Here is a 17,399-nt window from a genome sequence, read left to right on the forward strand (position 1 = left end):
CTGACTGATTGACTGACTGACTGACTGGCTGACTGACTGACTGATTGACTGATTGACCAAACTCAAGCTGAAATTTTCACTGTAGTTACCTTATGTGCTGCATGTGCACTTTAAAACGGGGTTTCCACAAATTCCACCCGCATTTGTGGAAAAAGAGCGTAAAGCGCGTGTTTCAGCTATTTGGGAAATTCCACCCGCAACAGTGCTAAATTAGCGGAAAACGAATGTATGAAAGTTTATTGTTTACCGTCCGAGGGAATTTATTCTATACGGGCCACGGGCAAAGCCGGGTAACACCCGCTGGTCTTACTTATATAGTATAGTATTCAACAGAGGTATTCCAGAACTAGGATAAGTGAAGTCTTAAACTGTTTCCATTTATTAATACGAGATTGCTCTCAGTGTATGATGGGAAACACATTTCGAGTTGTCCACGAACATGGACTTGGGGAATTTTGACGTCCTACGATTTGTGAATTGTTAGCGCAAACAGGCCAAAGCTAAGGCTGAGCCCCAAACAGACGTGGCCCACTAATTAATTTGCATAAATAACCCGACTTGGGTTGGGGCCAATTCAGTAGTTGAGCCCAAGATGCGACGACAAACGGTTTACATGCTGATCTTGGCACTTCTCGTTGAGTTGTTGGCGGCCACGCCCATTGAACTTGTGCGCAAAACGCGCCACATTGGCGGCGTCGGCGGCGGCATAGTGGGCGGTGGCTTTGTGGGCGGCGGCGGTGGTTACCTTGCGGCACCTGCCATACAAACGGTGCCCGTTATAAGCACGGTGCCTGTTATCACCACGGTGCCTGTGGTCTCAACCATTTCGACAGTCCAAACGATTCCCAGCTTTGGCTACGGAGGGGGCTATGGAGGTGGCTACGGAGGTGGCTATGGAGGGGGATACGGAGGTGGCTACGGAGGAGGCCTCGGTGGTGGCAGCTTTGTGGGCGGCGGCATTGGTTTCGCCAAGTTCAAAGGATTCGGCTTTGGCGGCGGCTTTTTGGGCTGAATAAAAACTCAAGTCTAAACCAATAATGAACTAAAGTGTTTCGAATTGTGGATAAATATCTGTGTGTCTTGACTTGATGATGCTGCAGTTTCTTTAGAGCTGAGCGTTTGCCTTTGTTCCAGCTTCATTTTACATTTTGTGCGCTATTTGTTTGCTTATGTTGTCATAACTCAAGCTAAATAAAACCAAACAAATATCAGCTCTTTAATGTGCAGTCTCCAAGTGCTTTTTTTATGAAAAGATCAGCGGCAGCTGTGCTTAAGAGCGAGCCGTGAATTTCAATTGGAGTAGACGGCAGTTTCCAATTTCGCTTTAGAGTGAATTGGCGCGTGGAATATGAGCGTATTTGAGTAGAATGTGTGTTGAAAATAAGAGACTAAAGATACATATGCGGGTGTATGGGATGGTTAACTAACTAAAAGATGGTTATCTATAGATAATTGTTGCCATTTTAGCTATTTTCTAGCCATGTCAGGCTATGCTCAGAGATGCTCAGCTGGAAGCAGCTAAAAGTATAAACCCATTTAGCTTTTTTCTTGGGCATCTCCTGTTTGTTTTCTTGCTAATTTCTGTTTAGAAAATTAATTGAGCTAGTTTTAGCTGATTTTAACATTGGTTAACTAACTAAAAGCTGGTTATCTATAGATAGTTATTGTCAATTCAGCTTTTTTCTAGCTAAGTTAGACTATTCTCAGATATTCTCAGCTGTAAGCATTCAAAATTATAAGCCCATTTAGCCCTTTTCTTGAACATCTCCTTTTGCCGATTTGCTCAGAAAAAAAATGTAGCTATATTTAGCTATTTTCAACATTGGATTTAGCTACTTTGACTGCTGCTCTAGGCCTCCATTCCACTGTGCACGTTCGCACAGACTTCCGCATCCATCAATAGCACTTTGTGCTCGGCCGAAGATTGGTTCAATTTCAAGTAAACAACTTAAGCACTCGCTTTTTGCTCCCAACAATAATTAGTTTTGGCTTTTGTGGTGCGGCAAAATAATTGTGAAAAAAAGAAGAAATATAAAAAACAAACCTTTCAATGACAATCCAAAAATGCCATTGAACTCCCGCTTTCAATAGCTTTAAGCCGCCAAATATTTGGCTATAAATTAAAGCGCCGCTGACAGCGCACTTTTATTCGGTTCTGGCTGTGAATAGAATGGAATACTCAAAGATCTGCCTAATGCTCTGCATCTGTGTGGTGCTCGGCGGTGCGGAGCCGGAGCAGCTCGAGCTGGAGGAGTCAAAGGCGCTGCCCGCAGAGCTGTTGGCTGCCGGAGACAATGCGCAGGCGGATGTGGATGCGAGTACTGATGCGGCTGCTCCTGCGGAGCAGGGCGCGCGCAAGGTGCGTCAGTACTTTGGTGGCCCGCCGCCGCCCTTCTTTGGTCCACCGCCGCCGCCCTACTTTGGTGGCTTTGGCGGCGGCTACGGCGGCTACGGTGGCTACGGCTTTGGCGGCGGCTATCAGCGCACGCGGATTGTCACGCGCACCCGTGTCCGTGGCGGCTACGGTGGTTTTGGTGGCGGTTTTGGTGGCTTCGGCGGCGGCTACTATGGTTAAAGTTTTTGCCATTTCTTTTGGCAGTTGATTTCGATTTGTGATATTCCCATTGTGCGGCACAGCAATAAATGTGTGATTTTATGTTTGTTTGAGCAATTGATGTGAGTTTTTATACCCTGTACGTGTAAGAAAGTGGCTAAAAGGAGTTTGATGTGGTGCAAATTTATGTAAAGGCACATTAAATGTATACTATATGTATATAAATAGATATATAGATCAGTGCAAAAGAGTTTAAACTTAACAAACACTTTCTTGTTTAATCGATACCTGATCGATAACTTATCGGTAACTGATCGATAAGCTCACTTGCCCAAAATCAATAATTATCGGCTTTGAACTGCATTTAAGCATTACTCAAAGAATGTATGAGCTAGTGGCATAGGGTAGATGTACCTACAGAGTATGTTGGCTACTGGGTAACTCCTAGTCGATCTCACTGGCCAATAGCACACATCTCAAAGCCCATCAAATGTATACATATTATATATATATATCAATTAATAAATATATATGTCTGTGAAAATCACTTTAAATTAAACAGACAATTTCTCGTATGATCGATATGTGTTCGATAACTGATCGATAGCCGCACTTGCCCAAAATCGATAATTATCGGACTGAAGCTGCGGCTTTTTAAGCATGACTCGAGGATTTTTAAGCAGATACAATTGATTTCCTGTTAATTTTTGTATGCATATGCAAAGGTACATACAAAGCTGATATGTTAGGCTGGCTACAGGGTAGCTCCTGGTCGTTCTCACTGGCCAAGAGCTCACTTGTTATGCATCATTGGGCTGAGGAGTGCCCGCGTTTTATGATGGGAAAGTGGTCAAGTGCCATCGAAGAGTTGTGCTTATAAATGAGTTCGACTTGGCTTAGTTTTGATTTGGGCTTAAAATGTTGCGCGTGATTTGCCTATTGCTGCTGCTGTGTGGCCTTGTCTCTGCCTTGGATGAGCTGGAGTACGATGCTCAGGTGGCGCCACCAGCTACGGGTAGGCCTTAAAGTTGCACAGTTAACTTTGCAGCTAAATAAACCCCATTTCCCATCACTTTGCAGCGCACAAGCCATCGCTGAATCTGTGGCGCGGCCTTGTGGGTCAAGTGCGTGAGGTCATAGGTCACTGGCGCGGCACCACCAAACGGCCACGCCCACATCTACGCAGCACAACGCCTGCGATCGAGTCGGATGCTGAGCTGCAGTTTTACGGCGCTTTGAATCCCATTTATCAAACACAAAACTTTTGAGTTTTACAATTAATACTAGAATTTGTTTACGAGCAATAAAAATATAAATGTAAGCCTAGGCATTAGAAATTTTTGTTGAAGAGTCCCTTGAAGCCGCCCAGGCCGCCTCCAAAGCCATGTCCGCCAAAACCGCCACCAAAGCCGTGTCCGCCAAAGCCATGGCCCAGTCCCAAGCCACCGAAGCCGCCAAACTTGCCGCCCAGGCCGCCGCCAAAGCCGCCCAGTCCCAGGCCGCGTGCCACACGCACGCTCTCCGCCTCCGGCAACGGCTGCTGCTCCACATCCAAGTCCACATCCAGCAGACTCAGCGGCTCCACAGGCGCTGCCCAGCTGCCGCTCAGGGTCAGCAGCAGGAAAAGAAGACTCAGCACGTTAAATTTCATTTTTTTTTTTGGTTTTAGTTGAGCTGTTGGCCGATTTGTACTTGATCTGCAAATGCGACAGATACATGCCTATATATAGAGGGACACATTGCTTCTGATCAGCTTCTTCTGCTCTGGGCGCGGCTCGTGCGTGTAGCTGCTAATTGCGTGTGTCCACAATTTGCAACTTTACTTGCTTCTCATACCAAAAATGTGCTTTCATTCATTGATTTTTTGACTGATTATGCGCTGTACTCCAACCGGGCGAAGAGAGTATATCGAGTGCGTGTCATCTTCGATTGTACACTGAACAAAATTGGGCGCGACTCAATCTAAGATATATACAACTTATATAGAAAGTGTAACAAATTCGGCAAATTTTCTTAATTCAATTCGAATTTACGAAAGAAACTACATATAAGCATTTATTACATTACATTTATTATATTTAAATAGCATAAAAGTTCTATTGTATATTCTTATAATCATATATTTCTTAATTGTCTTTCCAGAAAAACTGGACTTTAAATGTTGTATAAGGCTTGTATCTTCCGATCTTCTGACCTTCTACTGATTATAATAAGAAACACTATTAACGCTGTTGTTTAACACTGAAAACACAGCGCATCTCACAGTCGGTAAGTGCTAGCTTTATTTTCATTTTGAACCAAAGTTCGTTTGGGTTGGGTTAGCTTCTGGCTCTGGCTGGGTCTGGAGTTTGCTTAGGTCTTTAGCTGCCAGTTACATCAATGTTTGCCGTTGTTTTTACCGCCTGCTCGTGGCCAGATTTGGTCTTGAAACGTAATCCAATTGACCTTAGCAACAGACGTCTTCTGTTTGACTATCGATTTGGTAAATAAACCAGGTCCATTTATTTATACTATTTACATCTAAGAAAAACCTTATCAGCAACAAATAGTTATAGTTATATATGTATATGTATATATGGAAGCTGTCATAAAGCTCTTTAGCTAAGTCGGTTAGTTGCAAGACGGGCAACTAGAGTGGAGCTATGTTTGTTGCAATTGTAGAACTTGTTTGGGCCTGCTTTCGCCCCCTGTTGGAGCTGCAGTTCCTCAGTTGTTGGCACGTTTAAAAACAAAGCTAGTTTTAACACGATTCGATTTTTTGTGCATTTTTTGTAGCCTGTCGCAATGTTTTATTGTGCTAATTGGCAGTTGATTTGCTTAACATCTAGTTTGGCGCAGCAGCAGACGCTTGCGATGTCTGCGCACATACTGCTTGTAGCTCTTCTTCCTCTTCTTGTTGTGGTTGTTGTTGTGGAACTTGTTATCGCTCCACCAGCGACGCCTGTGCTTGTCCAGCTGTGGCACCTCGGCGGCCTCCAGCTGGCTGATGCGCGGCCTGCGCACCGTGTCCTGGACAAAGGCACGCGACCAGACCAACGGATCCAGGCTGGCATCGTAGTTGGCGTCGTTGTTGTTGTGGCGCCACCAGGGCATTGCCTCGCCCTGTTGCAGCAGCGGCAGCAGTGGCAATAGCCACAAACAGCAGCAAGTTGCCGATGTGTAAATAATTCCAACAAATGCACAGCGCATTTCGATGTGTGTCCCACTTGCCTCGCGTCTAAACTAGAAACTGTTGCACTTGGCCTGCTCTGCATCGCGTCTTATATGGCCTGCTCGGGGCTCTGGATTACCCTCACAGCTCAGCTCTGGGCAAATGCAACAATATCTTCTACAAATAGACCAAAAACCGTTTGCATGCTTCACATGGCTTTAAGAGCATTTACAGATTATCTGTGCCATACCTGCCTCGCACACGCACTCACACTCAAACACACACACACACAGTTGTGTTTAAGTTAAAAATGTTGCGCAGGTCAACAACAAAAATGGTGTGTGTTCCAGTTTTCCATTCTCTCAATTCAATAGTCATACAACAACAAAAGTGTTATCAATCATAAGTGTATTCAATTACAAGAAACTAGAAGAAATTACGTGACGTTGCCCGGCTCAAATTCGTTGAACCAGCGACTTCTCGCTTGCTAGTTGAACGCTCAGAATTCGCGTACCTTAAATTCTATTATAAGAAATACGAAGAATTTGCGAGCAGTCGCCCGGCTTACATTTAATGGAGTTGAACTAGCGACTTCTCGTTTTTTAGTTCAGCGCTCCGAAGTCGCATACTTTAAATTATATTATTCGAAATTAGAAGAAATTCCGCGGCGTCGGAACTTTTCCACGTTGTGGCCGCGTCTACCCTTTAAGCACATACCCTACCTAAACTCAAGCTCAGGTAGTTCAGCGCACAATTCCTATCCGTGCCTATCTTATCTACAGGCTACACTGAGACCCATTGAGTTTCGCAATGGGTCGCTTTATGTTTTTGTTGCGCGCTAATGTTTCCGTGTAAAACAACATGTGTCATTGTGAGTCGACGAACAATGGGACCCTAAATTTCACTTTCTAAACGAGGTAGTCGACTGTGAAAGAGCCAATTGCCAAGTGACTAACAAATTGCTGCCTTTACAGTTGACATAGGTATAATGTGTGTTTGTGTGTGCACAACTCTTTCGGGTTAGCTGGTCAACACTTGAGCTTGAAGACACGACTTAACCGATTCGAGTCGCCGTTGCCTTGCACTTGACACCGACTCAGACAGCGAGTCCGACTCCGATTGGCAGTGCAATTAGCGAGTGTGGCCTTTTCGGAAGACTGTGAAATATGCGCAAGTAGAGAAACCAGTTAACGGCAGCACGAGGGCAGCGGGAGCTGTGGCAGTGGCCAAATCCCAAGTCCCAGTTAGCCCACTTTCGACTAACAGCAATTGACACACAGCCTCGTTGCAGCAGCGGCAACAACTGTGTGGCATGTGTGGCACGATGCGCCAAAAGTGGCACAGCGAACGGTTGCATAAAAGCAGCCGCTGGCCGGAGTTGTGGCCACAGTACGCGACCGAAGTTCTAGACAAGATGTGCCACAAATTTTCGCTGCTGCTGCTGCTGGTCTGGCTGTGCCTCATCCTGGCCAGCGCTGTGGCGCAACAGGCGCGTCTGCGCCTGCCTCCAAGCTACAATATGCGGCTCGGGGCGTTGCCAACGCGTTTCGTAGGCAAAGGTGCCTATACGCTGTCCGCCAAGCGGGCGGCGACGCCGCCCAAGTGGCAGCAACCGTTGTTGCAGCAACAACAACAACTGCAACAACAACAACAACTGCAACAACAACAACAACAGCAACAGCGCATGAAGCTCTTCCAGTGGGCCACAATGGGCGGCAAAAAGTACAATTAATGTTCGTGCAATATATATTTAGCTAAATAAATAAAATAAATAATTTATGCAAATTGTTGGAAATAAATTAGAAGCCGGGCGCATAGCTGCGCATTTTCATACGCTCCAGCAGCCCGTTGCCTCCATCGATTCCTGCGGCCATGCCTCCAAAGTAGCCGGGCATTGGCCCGGCAGCCACCTGGCCATATAGTCCTCCAGCCTGCATGTTGATGATGTTGTTCAGCGCCGCAAAGTTGTCCAGCGTGGGCTGTGGGCCAAAGCCGGCGCCCAGTTGAGGATTTGCGTACAAGGGATTGCCGTACATGAAGCCAGCTGTGGGTGCGCCCAGGCCGAAGCCAGTTGTGGATGTGCCCAGGCCGAAGCCAGCTGTGGGCGCGCCTAGTCCGAAGCCAGGGTTGGCGCCAGCACCTGCGCCCAGACCGAAGCCCATGCCCGGCTCGCCCGGATAGCCGCTGGCAATGCTCGTCTGCAGGCCAGCTCCAGGCAGTCCGTTCAGGCCCAGGAATGGCATCAAGCCGGCCTGATAGCCGGGATACTGTGCCAGCTGCATGTTGACGCCTCCGCCCAGTGCCATGGGACTCATGGCCATCATGCCGGCCATGGGCATGGAAGCGGGCGTCATATTGGCCGTGCTCGCCGCCAGCATCTTGACATCCGCCTCCGCAGCAGCTGCCGGGCTGGACTTCAGCTGTCGCTGTTCACGTGCCTCGGCATTCACGGGCTGCGCCTGGCAGCTGCTCAGCAGCAGCACGGCAATCAGCGGCAGCAGCAGCAAGGACGACTTGTGGGCGATAGACTTCATTGTGCTAACTCTTGTTGTGGTGAACTGTTTGCTTCCGGCACGCTGGAGTCGGCTTTTATGCGAGGCTGGCGGAAACTTTCTATATTGCAATTGGTTTTCTTTTTGGCTCATAAAAATCTGACCAAAGTGAGTTTTTACGTTTTTATGACAGTAGCCAAAAAAAAAAAAAAAAATTTACAAAAAACTACAAAATTTGAAGTCGCGCTCAGTTTCTGGGTTTTGTAATCTCTTTATAAACAATTCGCACATTTTGCCTAATGCCAACCGCAAATAAGGTGCTAAATGTCTCAGACGGCGGCTGGGCAGAAAATTGGTTTTTATTTTATTTTCGTCACAAATCTGCGCTGTGGTGAATTGAACAAAGTGAAATGCGAGCGTAGTTTTTGCTCAGTTGATTGCTTTGTAAAACGAAAGACTCAGGCAACGAACTTGTTTTGATTTATCGCATGCATGCCTGAAAGTATGCTGGCAAATTTAATTGTCTCGTGACTCATGATTGGCAAATGTTCTGGTTAAATTACATCATTTGAGTTGAGTTATAGTTTAAAGCTTGTAAGCACACATTTTGATTGCTTTGGAAAACGAAAGACTTAGGCAACAAACTTGTTTTTGTTTCGCATGCAGACTCGAAAACATTCTGAAAAATTAATGGACTATGCACAGTTTGGTTGAATTTTTTGTTTAATGCACATATATTTTGTTAATATATAAATGTCAATATATTTAATGAAGCTTCGCCTAAGCTTTGCAGCTAATCGCGTGTTTTGTGCTCATATTGTAAAAATTATAATCATAAATCATTCTAAGGCTTGTTAAGACCTAACAATTGAAGGCTTTAAGTATTCAAAAAAAAGATTTTTTTTTTTAACATCTGTCTGCTTTATTTTAATTTTACTAAGTGACTTTAATTTAACTTATGTGCAAACTTACAATACGACTAAGTCTAAAGATGAGATCCTCGCAATCATCTCCGCATTCGGACTCCTCTAATTCCACGTCTCTTTAGAAAGCGTCTTGCCAGAAAGAAGAGTGCACTTTAAATGTGTTTCAAGTCTTTATATTGAACCCTTTCTCTTAAATCTTATACAGGTATAAATAGCTAGATGCTCTTGGGTAATACGTTTCTCATAAAGTGTGTTACGTCTTCATATTGGACACTTTCTCTTAATTTAATTTATATATGATTTTATGCTATTATGCTAGAGACTCTTGGGCAATAAGTCTCTCATAAAGTGTGTGTGCTTTTAGGAATTTGGATTGGGAATATTTCACTTTGTGAATACCTTGGTCTCACTTTAGGGACTATGACACGCAGAGATATATCTCGCTTCTGAAAGTGTCTGTAAAAAGAGTATAGAAAAGGCATTGTATCATATTCTTGATCTTTATCTTTATTTAATTCTCTTTAATTTTGTTGCCGGCTCAGAATAACAGGTTAAATGTCGTAGCCGTAAAACCCGTAAAAAAAATGCAGTTCATTTTCATTTCTGTGCTATTAACATATATTATATAAAACAATAAATAGTTAGTATAAATAAATACTATGTACAGCTACACCTGTGCGAATGCCTTAACTATAATATATAGTCCATATATATTACGTCTAGTTTGAGTTGTGATAGTTTTAGAAATCCGTAAATTATTTGCCAAAGCTGTCTGTGTAGGCGGCGCGTTCCCTATCCGCACGATTTGTGCGCGCCTCGTAGGAGTCGTAGCCGAGAAAACGTTGCTCCGGCGCATCGGAGCGACGATGTCCGTCCGGGGAACTGGGATTGTTGTGATGATAGCCATAGACAACGCTGCTGGGATAACAGATGTAATAATCATTTTGATAGCTGCCGCGTTTTGTGCGCACAGGCTGTCCGCTGATGTCGCTGGGCGAGCTGATGGCCTGGTAGGGATTGTTAAGAGGCGCTGCCTGGGACAGGCACAATGTGGCCAGGATGAGAGCGAATATCCAGCTGTAGTTCATGTTGTGTGTGTGTGTGTGTGTGTGTGTGGGAGAATATCTTTAATTGGAGAATTGTTTTAACTGGCGGATTTGTTGCTGCTGCTGATGTGCTGCTGTTGTAGTTCCTTGGGGTTCTGTGCCGTTTCAGTAGGCGTTCCGCTCGTTTTATACATCAATTCACATTTCACACTATGCGCTAATTAATATGGCAGACAGACAACGCTCCAGTCGAAGCACTTATTCCAGTTTCGTTGCGCATCTTTCCATTCGATTAGCACCCCGGAACGAACGCATACAACATTTCCGCCCAGGCGGCGTTTAGGGGGTGTTCCATATTACGTCAAACCCAGCGAGAGATGATCCATAAGCTCGGCATTTATGAGCTCCTAATTTGTGGTTGCTTATATATTTTGTTGCGGTAGGCGCAGCTCGAAACCCTGCGAATGAGTCAACAGCTAGATATAGTTAAATTTAGTCTGGCATCTGGTTTCGCTTAGAGATCTTAACTGCATTGCCAAATATGGGCTTTTTTTTGTTTTTGTGGAAACTAAGTATAGTTCATTGTGTTTATTTGCATTGCCGCGAAGTGCATTTCTCGCAAATAAAAACAATTAGGCGCTAATTAGCCTTTTACTATGGGAGTAAAAGGCTATGCATATATACTATGTGAATCACATTCCCCAAGTTTCAGCTATTTCCGTGTAATTCTCTCATTAGGCCAAGTGCATAATATTTGATTTAACTAATTATTCATGAATCAGCGCCGCTTTATTATTAAGTAAATCATTCCGGCGGCATACCTGAGCTGTTTGTTCCCGTGCCAGGAGCCAACAGGCACAGTTTCTATAGACAACAACAAAAGAGGAAACTTCGCTTTGCAAGTGTGGAAAATATTTGCATGAATATTTTTGTTGTTAGTCGGGGAATGTCTTCAATGTCCATCTTTTAATGTCAATCCATTCTTTTTACTTCTAAAAATAGATGTATATTTTTTGGGTGAATATCTATATATTTTTATAAAAGTGAATCGAATAGATTGACATAGATTGGCCCTTGCTTTATTTGTCAAAAGGGTTCAAAAGGTTCGAAAAGGTTAATCATACCTAAGTCTGACTATTATTTGCCGGAGAAAAGCAACAACAAAAAGTTGTTATATTCAGAACAAACCCATTTGAATCAGTTTCTATTTAATGGTAATTTAATGGCCTTTGGCAAATAAATAATTTAGCTTGAAAATTTCAATCAAAAACCAATTATTTAGTCAGTTTTATTTATTACGCTGCTTAGCCCGAAAAACTTTCGGACTAATTAAATCATTTATCACTTTTTTGTTTCTTTTGGCTGGAGAATAAATAATTTCAAGCTGTAAAACTGGTAAATTCGATTCTGTCTGAGCATATTTGACAAAAGTCTCAGTTTCAGTTTCGCTTTTTAAGCCAGGCCCCGAAAAATAATTCGCACATCCGATTTTATTTGATGAGTATTACGTTATATATTTTTTTTTGGGCAGTTTTTAATTGAAGTCAACGGAATTTTTTGAGCAACCCGTTGGAATATTTCTGGGTCTTACATTATTTTGCAGTGCGTTAAAAAAAAAATCAAATCTTCGCACTTGGCAGCTATTTTTTGATTAATAGTATTATTGTTAATGCTATTTTTGTTGTTATTTGTTTTTCGAGCGCAAAACCGGCTGCCAGAAGGCGTCAACATTTCATATTTGTGTCTCAAAAGCGCGCTTGTCTGTTTTTTCGTTTTTTCGTTTTTTGTTTTTTATTGTGATTTGTTTTGATTTTACATCAAGTTCGCCTATTTGCCATAAAAGTTGCCGCTAGCTGAGGCTGAGGCCGAGGCAGAGGCTGAAGCACTGCCGCCACCAAAGCCGCCGCCGCCGCGGCGTCCAAAGCCACCGCCGGGATAGCCGCCGCCAAAGCCGCCGCCGGGATAGCCGCCGCCAAAGCCGCCGCCCGGATAACCGCCATAGCCGCCGCCGCCAAAGCCGGGACGTCCAAAGCCGCCGCCGCCGCCGCAGCAGAAACCGCCGCCGCCGCCAAAGTGACGTGCAAGACGCACTCCGTCAGCATCATTGCCGGCCGGAGCGTCCACCTGCTCGAGTGTAAGCTGCTGCTCGACTGGCTCCAGCGGATGGGCACAGACACTGGCCAAGGCCAGGCAGCTGATTAAGGCTAGCACCACAAACTGTTTCATCTTTGGGTTAACAATTGCTTCTATTTGGGGTCGATCGCGAGCCGAGATCTTTTATAGTCGTCGACTTTTTGACTGGCCACGCGGGGATGCACCGCACGGAACCACAGAACTGCCATGTGATTCTGATTGGCTCATCCTGCCAAAACGAATCATTAGCTCCAGCATCTATCATTATTTTGTTTTTCTGTTTTTCTGCTTTCGATGACTTCACGCGGCCAACGTAATTCCCGAACCCCCAAGGCGCTCTAACAATTTGGTTGCTGCCCATCCCCCCCGCAACATCTTTAGCCCTTCACTCCCCCCCACGCTCACTTTTCGCATACATTTGTCATGTTGGCCTAGAGCCAAAGACCTACATTGTTGCAGCTTGTTGTTAACTTCTCACACTGTTTCTATAAACAAAACACTTGGCCACTTCACGTGGGGGACTCACTCTTCTAATACCCTATAAGAAATGTCAGCAAGAAGGTGGTCGGACTCGCCTTAAAGCCAAGACAAAGCAGTTAAACTGGGTTACTTATCTAAAGTAGAACATGGCAACAAGCTTTGCAGCAGCTGATATGCACGGAAAATAATATACATATTTATTAAATATATTTTATAGGGTATTTGGGTGTTGAGCACACATATTCTATACACATTTTATGCCCTTGTTAAAGGTATTATTAATCTCACGAAGTGTGTAATGCATATAAAGAGAAGGCTTTGCATAGGCTCGGCCAGATCGTAACCCTATAAGATATAGGTTTTCTGAATTGAAGATTTTTCTTTTATGAGCAACTTTTTGGTTTGAAATATTTAGGAGTCTAACTGGGCTACTATATCACATTGGAAGAATCAGTCCAGACTTGAGAATTCTTTTAAAATAACTGCAAAGTGATATCAGATTGAGGTACTATATTATGTGACTCCTATGCGAATAATCGGAAAGAAAGAAGTCTTCTTATAAAACCATTTCTAGGCCCAGCTTCTGCAGGGTATTTAGAGTTCGACGTGCCGTTTCTTCCTCTTTTCGGTATGCCTGCGTCGAGAGGCAATCGAAAATTATTAAAAACTTGTTAAGAGCTCGGATTACTGACCTTTCAAAGTGTTTGCCGAACTGCGCAGTAAAAGATCAGAATTTTACTTATATCATTTTTTATTCGGGCACAATAAAAGGCAACGTGTTTCGACACAGACATAAATTGCACATTTGTTAAAAGTAGTTAATTGGTTTTTATTTTCTTTTTTACTTAAAACAAGTGTCTGCCTAATGAGAGGATTAGCAGTAGATCAGCCGAAGCTAACTAATAAGCCAAGCTAATCAAATAATCTAATTGAGGTGTATTTAATATAGTTCAGTTTGAGAATATTTACTAAATGTTTGTTTTATGACTTTAACTAATTTCTCAGGAGTCTCTCCTAAATTAAATATGTTTAAAAGCAGAAATTGGCGATACAAAAATATTTGTGATGCCCTTTTAAAGCAGATTTCACAATTTATTATTGTTGCATAATTTTGGGCTCTGGCAATAGTCCAGTTGCTTGATCTTATTTAATTATTCACTTTTTCTTCTATTCAAATTTAAAAATATTCCATAATTTTGCAACTAAAATGTCAAATATTATCAACTTGAAATTTTCTCTCAGTGCGCACACTTTTTTGTGAAATTAATGAAATATTGTGACGTCTAGTTGACATTAGGATAAGAATTGTAAACAAAACGTAAGTCAATTTAATGAGACCGAAAACCGGTTGTTAAACAGCGCCCTAAATGACGCATTACATCAACCGACTATTAAATATAATTGGGGGATCACATGATAATAAAAATGTCAAATTTATTACATTGATTTTAATTGGTTTCTCACAGTCACAGACTACACTCGATCGAACAGGCAGAAGGAAGCATCTCCGACGCCATAAAGTATATATATTCTTGATCAGCACCAATATCCGAGTCGATGTAGCCATGTTCGTCTGTCTGTCCGTCTCTCCGTCCGTCCGTCCGTATGTATAAACGCAAGGATCTCAGAACCTATAAGAGTTAGAGACTTGAAAATTAGATGTAGATGCTCCTAGTTCCCGCGCAGATCGAGTTTGTTTCCGATAATCGATAACTTACTCCGTTTCCAAGCAATCGATAAAAATCGATATTGATGTCATGTTTTTTGGTCAATTTTGTTAAATAATAAGAGGTAGAGTCACCAAACTTGACATATAGCTTCTAAAATAGAATATATATATGCATTTGATGTTGGAAGAAGAGGGTTCAGGGTAGTCGGCAGCTCCCGACTAGAACCTCTTACTTGTTTTAGACAATATCGGTTCAGTTTTTAGACAATATCAATCCCTACTGGATAAATAAAATATCTGAGCTGAGCTTTAATTACAGCTCTTGGCCAAGTTTCTGTTTATTTTTTTGCTTGTTACCAAAACGACTCAGTTAATTCCATTGAAAGCAAATACAATTATAGACTTCTAAAGATTTCTTTAAGTTTAATTCCTATAAAACAAACAAGTTTCCTAAAAGCTAAAAACAAACTTTTGAAAAACCCGCGGAAGTTAACAAAAACTACAAAAAAAAAACGCGTTAACGGTGTGAAACAGTTTTTTATATACCCTACACTCATTACAAAGTGGGTCAGATGGGGTATATTGGTTTTGTGCGAGTGTGTATAAAGTGCAGAGTGGGACAGATTGGGAAATAAAAAATATCAAGTCAAAGTATATCCACAAACTAATCGATAGTCTGTCTGTCTTTCGATCTCAATTATAGAAAAATACTAATTAGCAAGCTTGTCTATAGGGGCATAGTAGGGCATATCATGGAATAACATATAATAACATTATATGGAAAACTTTTCTGTTTTTCAAGATATATTGAACAAGCCCATCAATTATGGGCTTTACTATACTAACAATACGTTTCAAAGCCTTATTCGATCGAACTTTTATTCTATACGCTTAGCTGTTAGCATTACAGGGTATATCATCTTCGTTCTGCTTTCTTGTGCATTTTGCTATTTTTTGATTGTTACCTATTTGGTCAATATTTGCCAAAACGTTGAGCAAGGTCAATGTCAGGCGTCTGCAGTCTTTGGAGCATGCGTGAAAGCATGGAACCAGAACCAGTCCATGACGCGTTGCCGCGACTCCGGCGCGACTTCAACGCGACTTTGGCGCGACATTGGCGCGTTTTAGTAACGTTTCAGCAGCGTTTTGTTTGCGTGTGCGTGCGAGCTGTCGCTGAATTTTGGCAACTTTCGGATGCGCTGAAGGTCTGCCAGTTTCCGTCACATATTTGGCCAAATGCTCAAGAACAGTTGTTAGGGGCGTGGCTTCTTCAGCCAGCATATAAAACTAAATTTGACGATGTACAGCAACTTTAGTTGCCAGTCGTCAGGTGCCGCGGCGTGACTTAAATCCAACGGAATGTATTTGCCGGCGCGTTTCTGCCTTCTTAGTGTGCTCTTCGCCCTGGCCGGTGGCCAGAGGAGCAAGCCGCGTCCACAGGGACGCACATTGGGTCTGCTCTCGCCGCTGCTGTTCGGCTCCGCGGGGCCATTGTTCGATGCGCCAGTGGCGCCTCTGGGCGGCGTGAGTGGAGGCGGGGTGGCGGCTGGCGCGGGCAGTGGCACGCAGTCGGATCCGTACGGTGGAGGAGGAGTTGGAGGATATGGAGGGGGAGGAGGATACGGCGGCGGAGGAGGAGGATACGGAGGATATGTAGGCGGAGGTTATCCTGGTTATGGTTATGGCAGCGTCTACGGTTACAGGCCCAACTATGGATTTGGCTTGGGTCTGGGCTATCCGGGCCCGGCTCAGAGCTATTATGGCTATCCGGGCTATGGCCTCTACAGGCCCAGCTACAACTATAACTACGGCGGCTATCAGCGACCCGTGCAATATCCGGGCAACTATTACGGCTCCAGGCCCAACTACGGCAATTACAACAACTACAACAATAATTATGGAAACAGACCTTCCTCCTACGGCAGCTACGCGACAGCCGTGCCGCCAATCAGCGCCAATCCGAGCGCGGGCGTGTCACCTGGTGTCGGCGCTGGCTCAGGCGCTGGAGCTGGAGCTGGAGCTGGCTCACAGCTCAGCACAGCGCAGGCAGCGCAGCTGGCTGGCCTGCTGGGCCAAGCGCTGGGCAGCAGCTTGCGACCCTTGGTGGCCAATGGCGGCGGCGGCGCAGCCGGAGCTGCCGGAGGCGCCAATCCGCAGGCGCTGAGCGGTCTCTTGGGCTTGTTGGGCTGAATCTAGTTCCGAATGGAACTGGCTGACAGACTAGTCTACGATTATGCGAATAGAATATCTCATTAACAAAGTATTTTTAATTTAGGTTTGTTCAATTATATTAAAAACATAAAATCTCTATATATAAAACTGTTTGGCATAGAACAAAATTTCCCAACCTCATAACTCCGTCAAATCTCATCCGATTTTCATGAGGTTTGGCTCCTTGTACATGGTTTTGTCTCTAGATCAAATTAAGATCTAAATCTGGCAACATTATTATGGGTCAAAATACACGTGAAAATTATACCCTCAGGTACCTAGAGATAGGTCAAAATTTCCCAACCTCATAACTTCGTCAAATCTCATCCGATTTTCATGAGGTTTGGCTCCTTGTACATGGTTTGGTCTCTAGATCAATTTGAGATATAAATCTGGTAACTTTTTTCCTGGTCAAAATTCATGTGAACATGTGTACTGTCCAAATTTTACTCGGTCAAATCTCAATATCTATATATATATATACTCAAAGTTTCGGCAACATTTTGTCAAATGTGAATGAAACTTTGTTGTCTTATTTACATTTTTATTTGTTGTTCACAAAAAATGATATTTTACGTTGATTTGAAATTTGCTTTGTGTGCATGACTTTGTTTAAGCACATTTTTTTTTAATTGCTTGCAAATTTTGTTGATTTTGCTGTGCGACTGGCCCCCCTTTCTTCAAAAGTGGGTTCAATGAACCAAAAAGTGATTCATATTCAAGAGCTCTCAGCTCTG

General features: G+C 43.5%; 8 protein-coding genes across 9 annotated transcripts in view; 3 read left to right on the top strand and 5 right to left on the bottom strand.

Annotated features, from left to right (window-relative positions):
• Window positions 1–17,399, top strand: part of LOC115762233 (spermine oxidase-like) — a 73,058-nt gene that overhangs the window by 20,452 nt on the left and 35,207 nt on the right. For both annotated transcript variants that reach the window (XR_004017799.1, XR_004017800.1), the window contains exon 3: window positions 4,697–4,822. The gene's annotated coding sequence lies outside the window, so the exon portion shown is untranslated. The remainder of the gene's footprint in view (window positions 1–4,696; window positions 4,823–17,399) is intronic.
• Window positions 2,171–2,575, top strand: LOC115762342 (DEAD-box ATP-dependent RNA helicase 7). Its single transcript, XM_030704508.1, has one exon. It carries the CDS (start codon window positions 2,171–2,173, stop codon window positions 2,573–2,575), a length of 405 nt encoding a protein of 134 aa, XP_030560368.1.
• Window positions 3,885–4,205, bottom strand: LOC115762343 (glycine-rich RNA-binding protein blt801). The gene has a single exon (XM_030704509.1). The coding sequence runs from the start codon at window positions 4,203–4,205 to the stop codon at window positions 3,885–3,887; it is 321 nt and encodes a 106-aa protein (XP_030560369.1).
• LOC115762344 lies at window positions 5,372–5,743 on the bottom strand. The gene has a single exon (XM_030704510.1). The coding sequence runs from the start codon at window positions 5,741–5,743 to the stop codon at window positions 5,372–5,374; it is 372 nt and encodes a 123-aa protein (XP_030560370.1).
• Window positions 7,505–8,329, bottom strand: LOC115762242 (dirigent protein 10). Its single transcript, XM_030704385.1, has one exon. The coding sequence runs from the start codon at window positions 8,237–8,239 to the stop codon at window positions 7,505–7,507; it is 735 nt and encodes a 244-aa protein (XP_030560245.1). The 5' UTR covers window positions 8,240–8,329.
• Window positions 9,730–10,226, bottom strand: LOC115762238. Its single transcript, XM_030704380.1, has one exon. The coding sequence runs from the start codon at window positions 10,209–10,211 to the stop codon at window positions 9,879–9,881; it is 333 nt and encodes a 110-aa protein (XP_030560240.1). The 5' UTR covers window positions 10,212–10,226; the 3' UTR covers window positions 9,730–9,878.
• Window positions 11,665–12,396, bottom strand: LOC115762237 (glycine, alanine and asparagine-rich protein). The gene has a single exon (XM_030704379.1). The coding sequence runs from the start codon at window positions 12,393–12,395 to the stop codon at window positions 11,997–11,999; it is 399 nt and encodes a 132-aa protein (XP_030560239.1). The 5' UTR covers window position 12,396; the 3' UTR covers window positions 11,665–11,996.
• On the top strand, window positions 15,811–16,641 carry LOC115762345 (pupal cuticle protein Edg-91). The gene is made up of 2 exons (XM_030704512.1): window positions 15,811–16,028; window positions 16,155–16,641. Exons 1-2 carry the CDS (start codon window positions 15,811–15,813, stop codon window positions 16,639–16,641), a joined length of 705 nt encoding a protein of 234 aa, XP_030560372.1.

This window comes from Drosophila novamexicana, unplaced genomic scaffold (genome assembly GCF_003285875.2).
Source record: "Drosophila novamexicana strain 15010-1031.04,08,12 unplaced genomic scaffold, DnovRS2.1 tig00000564-arrow-pilon, whole genome shotgun sequence".
NCBI classification, from domain to species: Eukaryota; Metazoa; Arthropoda; class Insecta; order Diptera; family Drosophilidae; genus Drosophila; species Drosophila novamexicana.

Bases quoted from the DNA above. Each gene is read 5' to 3' on its own strand.
- LOC115762342 (XM_030704508.1), top strand. From the start codon at position 2,171: ATGGAATACTCAAAGATCTGCCTAATGCTCTGCATCTGTGTGGTGCTC.
- LOC115762343 (XM_030704509.1), bottom strand. From the start codon at position 4,205: ATGAAATTTAACGTGCTGAGTCTTCTTTTCCTGCTGCTGACCCTGAGC.
- LOC115762344 (XM_030704510.1), bottom strand. From the start codon at position 5,743: ATGCGCTGTGCATTTGTTGGAATTATTTACACATCGGCAACTTGCTGC.
- LOC115762242 (XM_030704385.1), bottom strand. From the start codon at position 8,239: ATGAAGTCTATCGCCCACAAGTCGTCCTTGCTGCTGCTGCCGCTGATT.
- LOC115762238 (XM_030704380.1), bottom strand. From the start codon at position 10,211: ATGAACTACAGCTGGATATTCGCTCTCATCCTGGCCACATTGTGCCTG.
- LOC115762237 (XM_030704379.1), bottom strand. From the start codon at position 12,395: ATGAAACAGTTTGTGGTGCTAGCCTTAATCAGCTGCCTGGCCTTGGCC.
- LOC115762345 (XM_030704512.1), top strand. From the start codon at position 15,811: ATGTATTTGCCGGCGCGTTTCTGCCTTCTTAGTGTGCTCTTCGCCCTG. The intron at 16,029-16,154 runs GTACGGTGGAGG...CTACGGTTACAG, and splicing joins AGTGGCACGCAGTCGGATCC to GCCCAACTATGGATTTGGCT.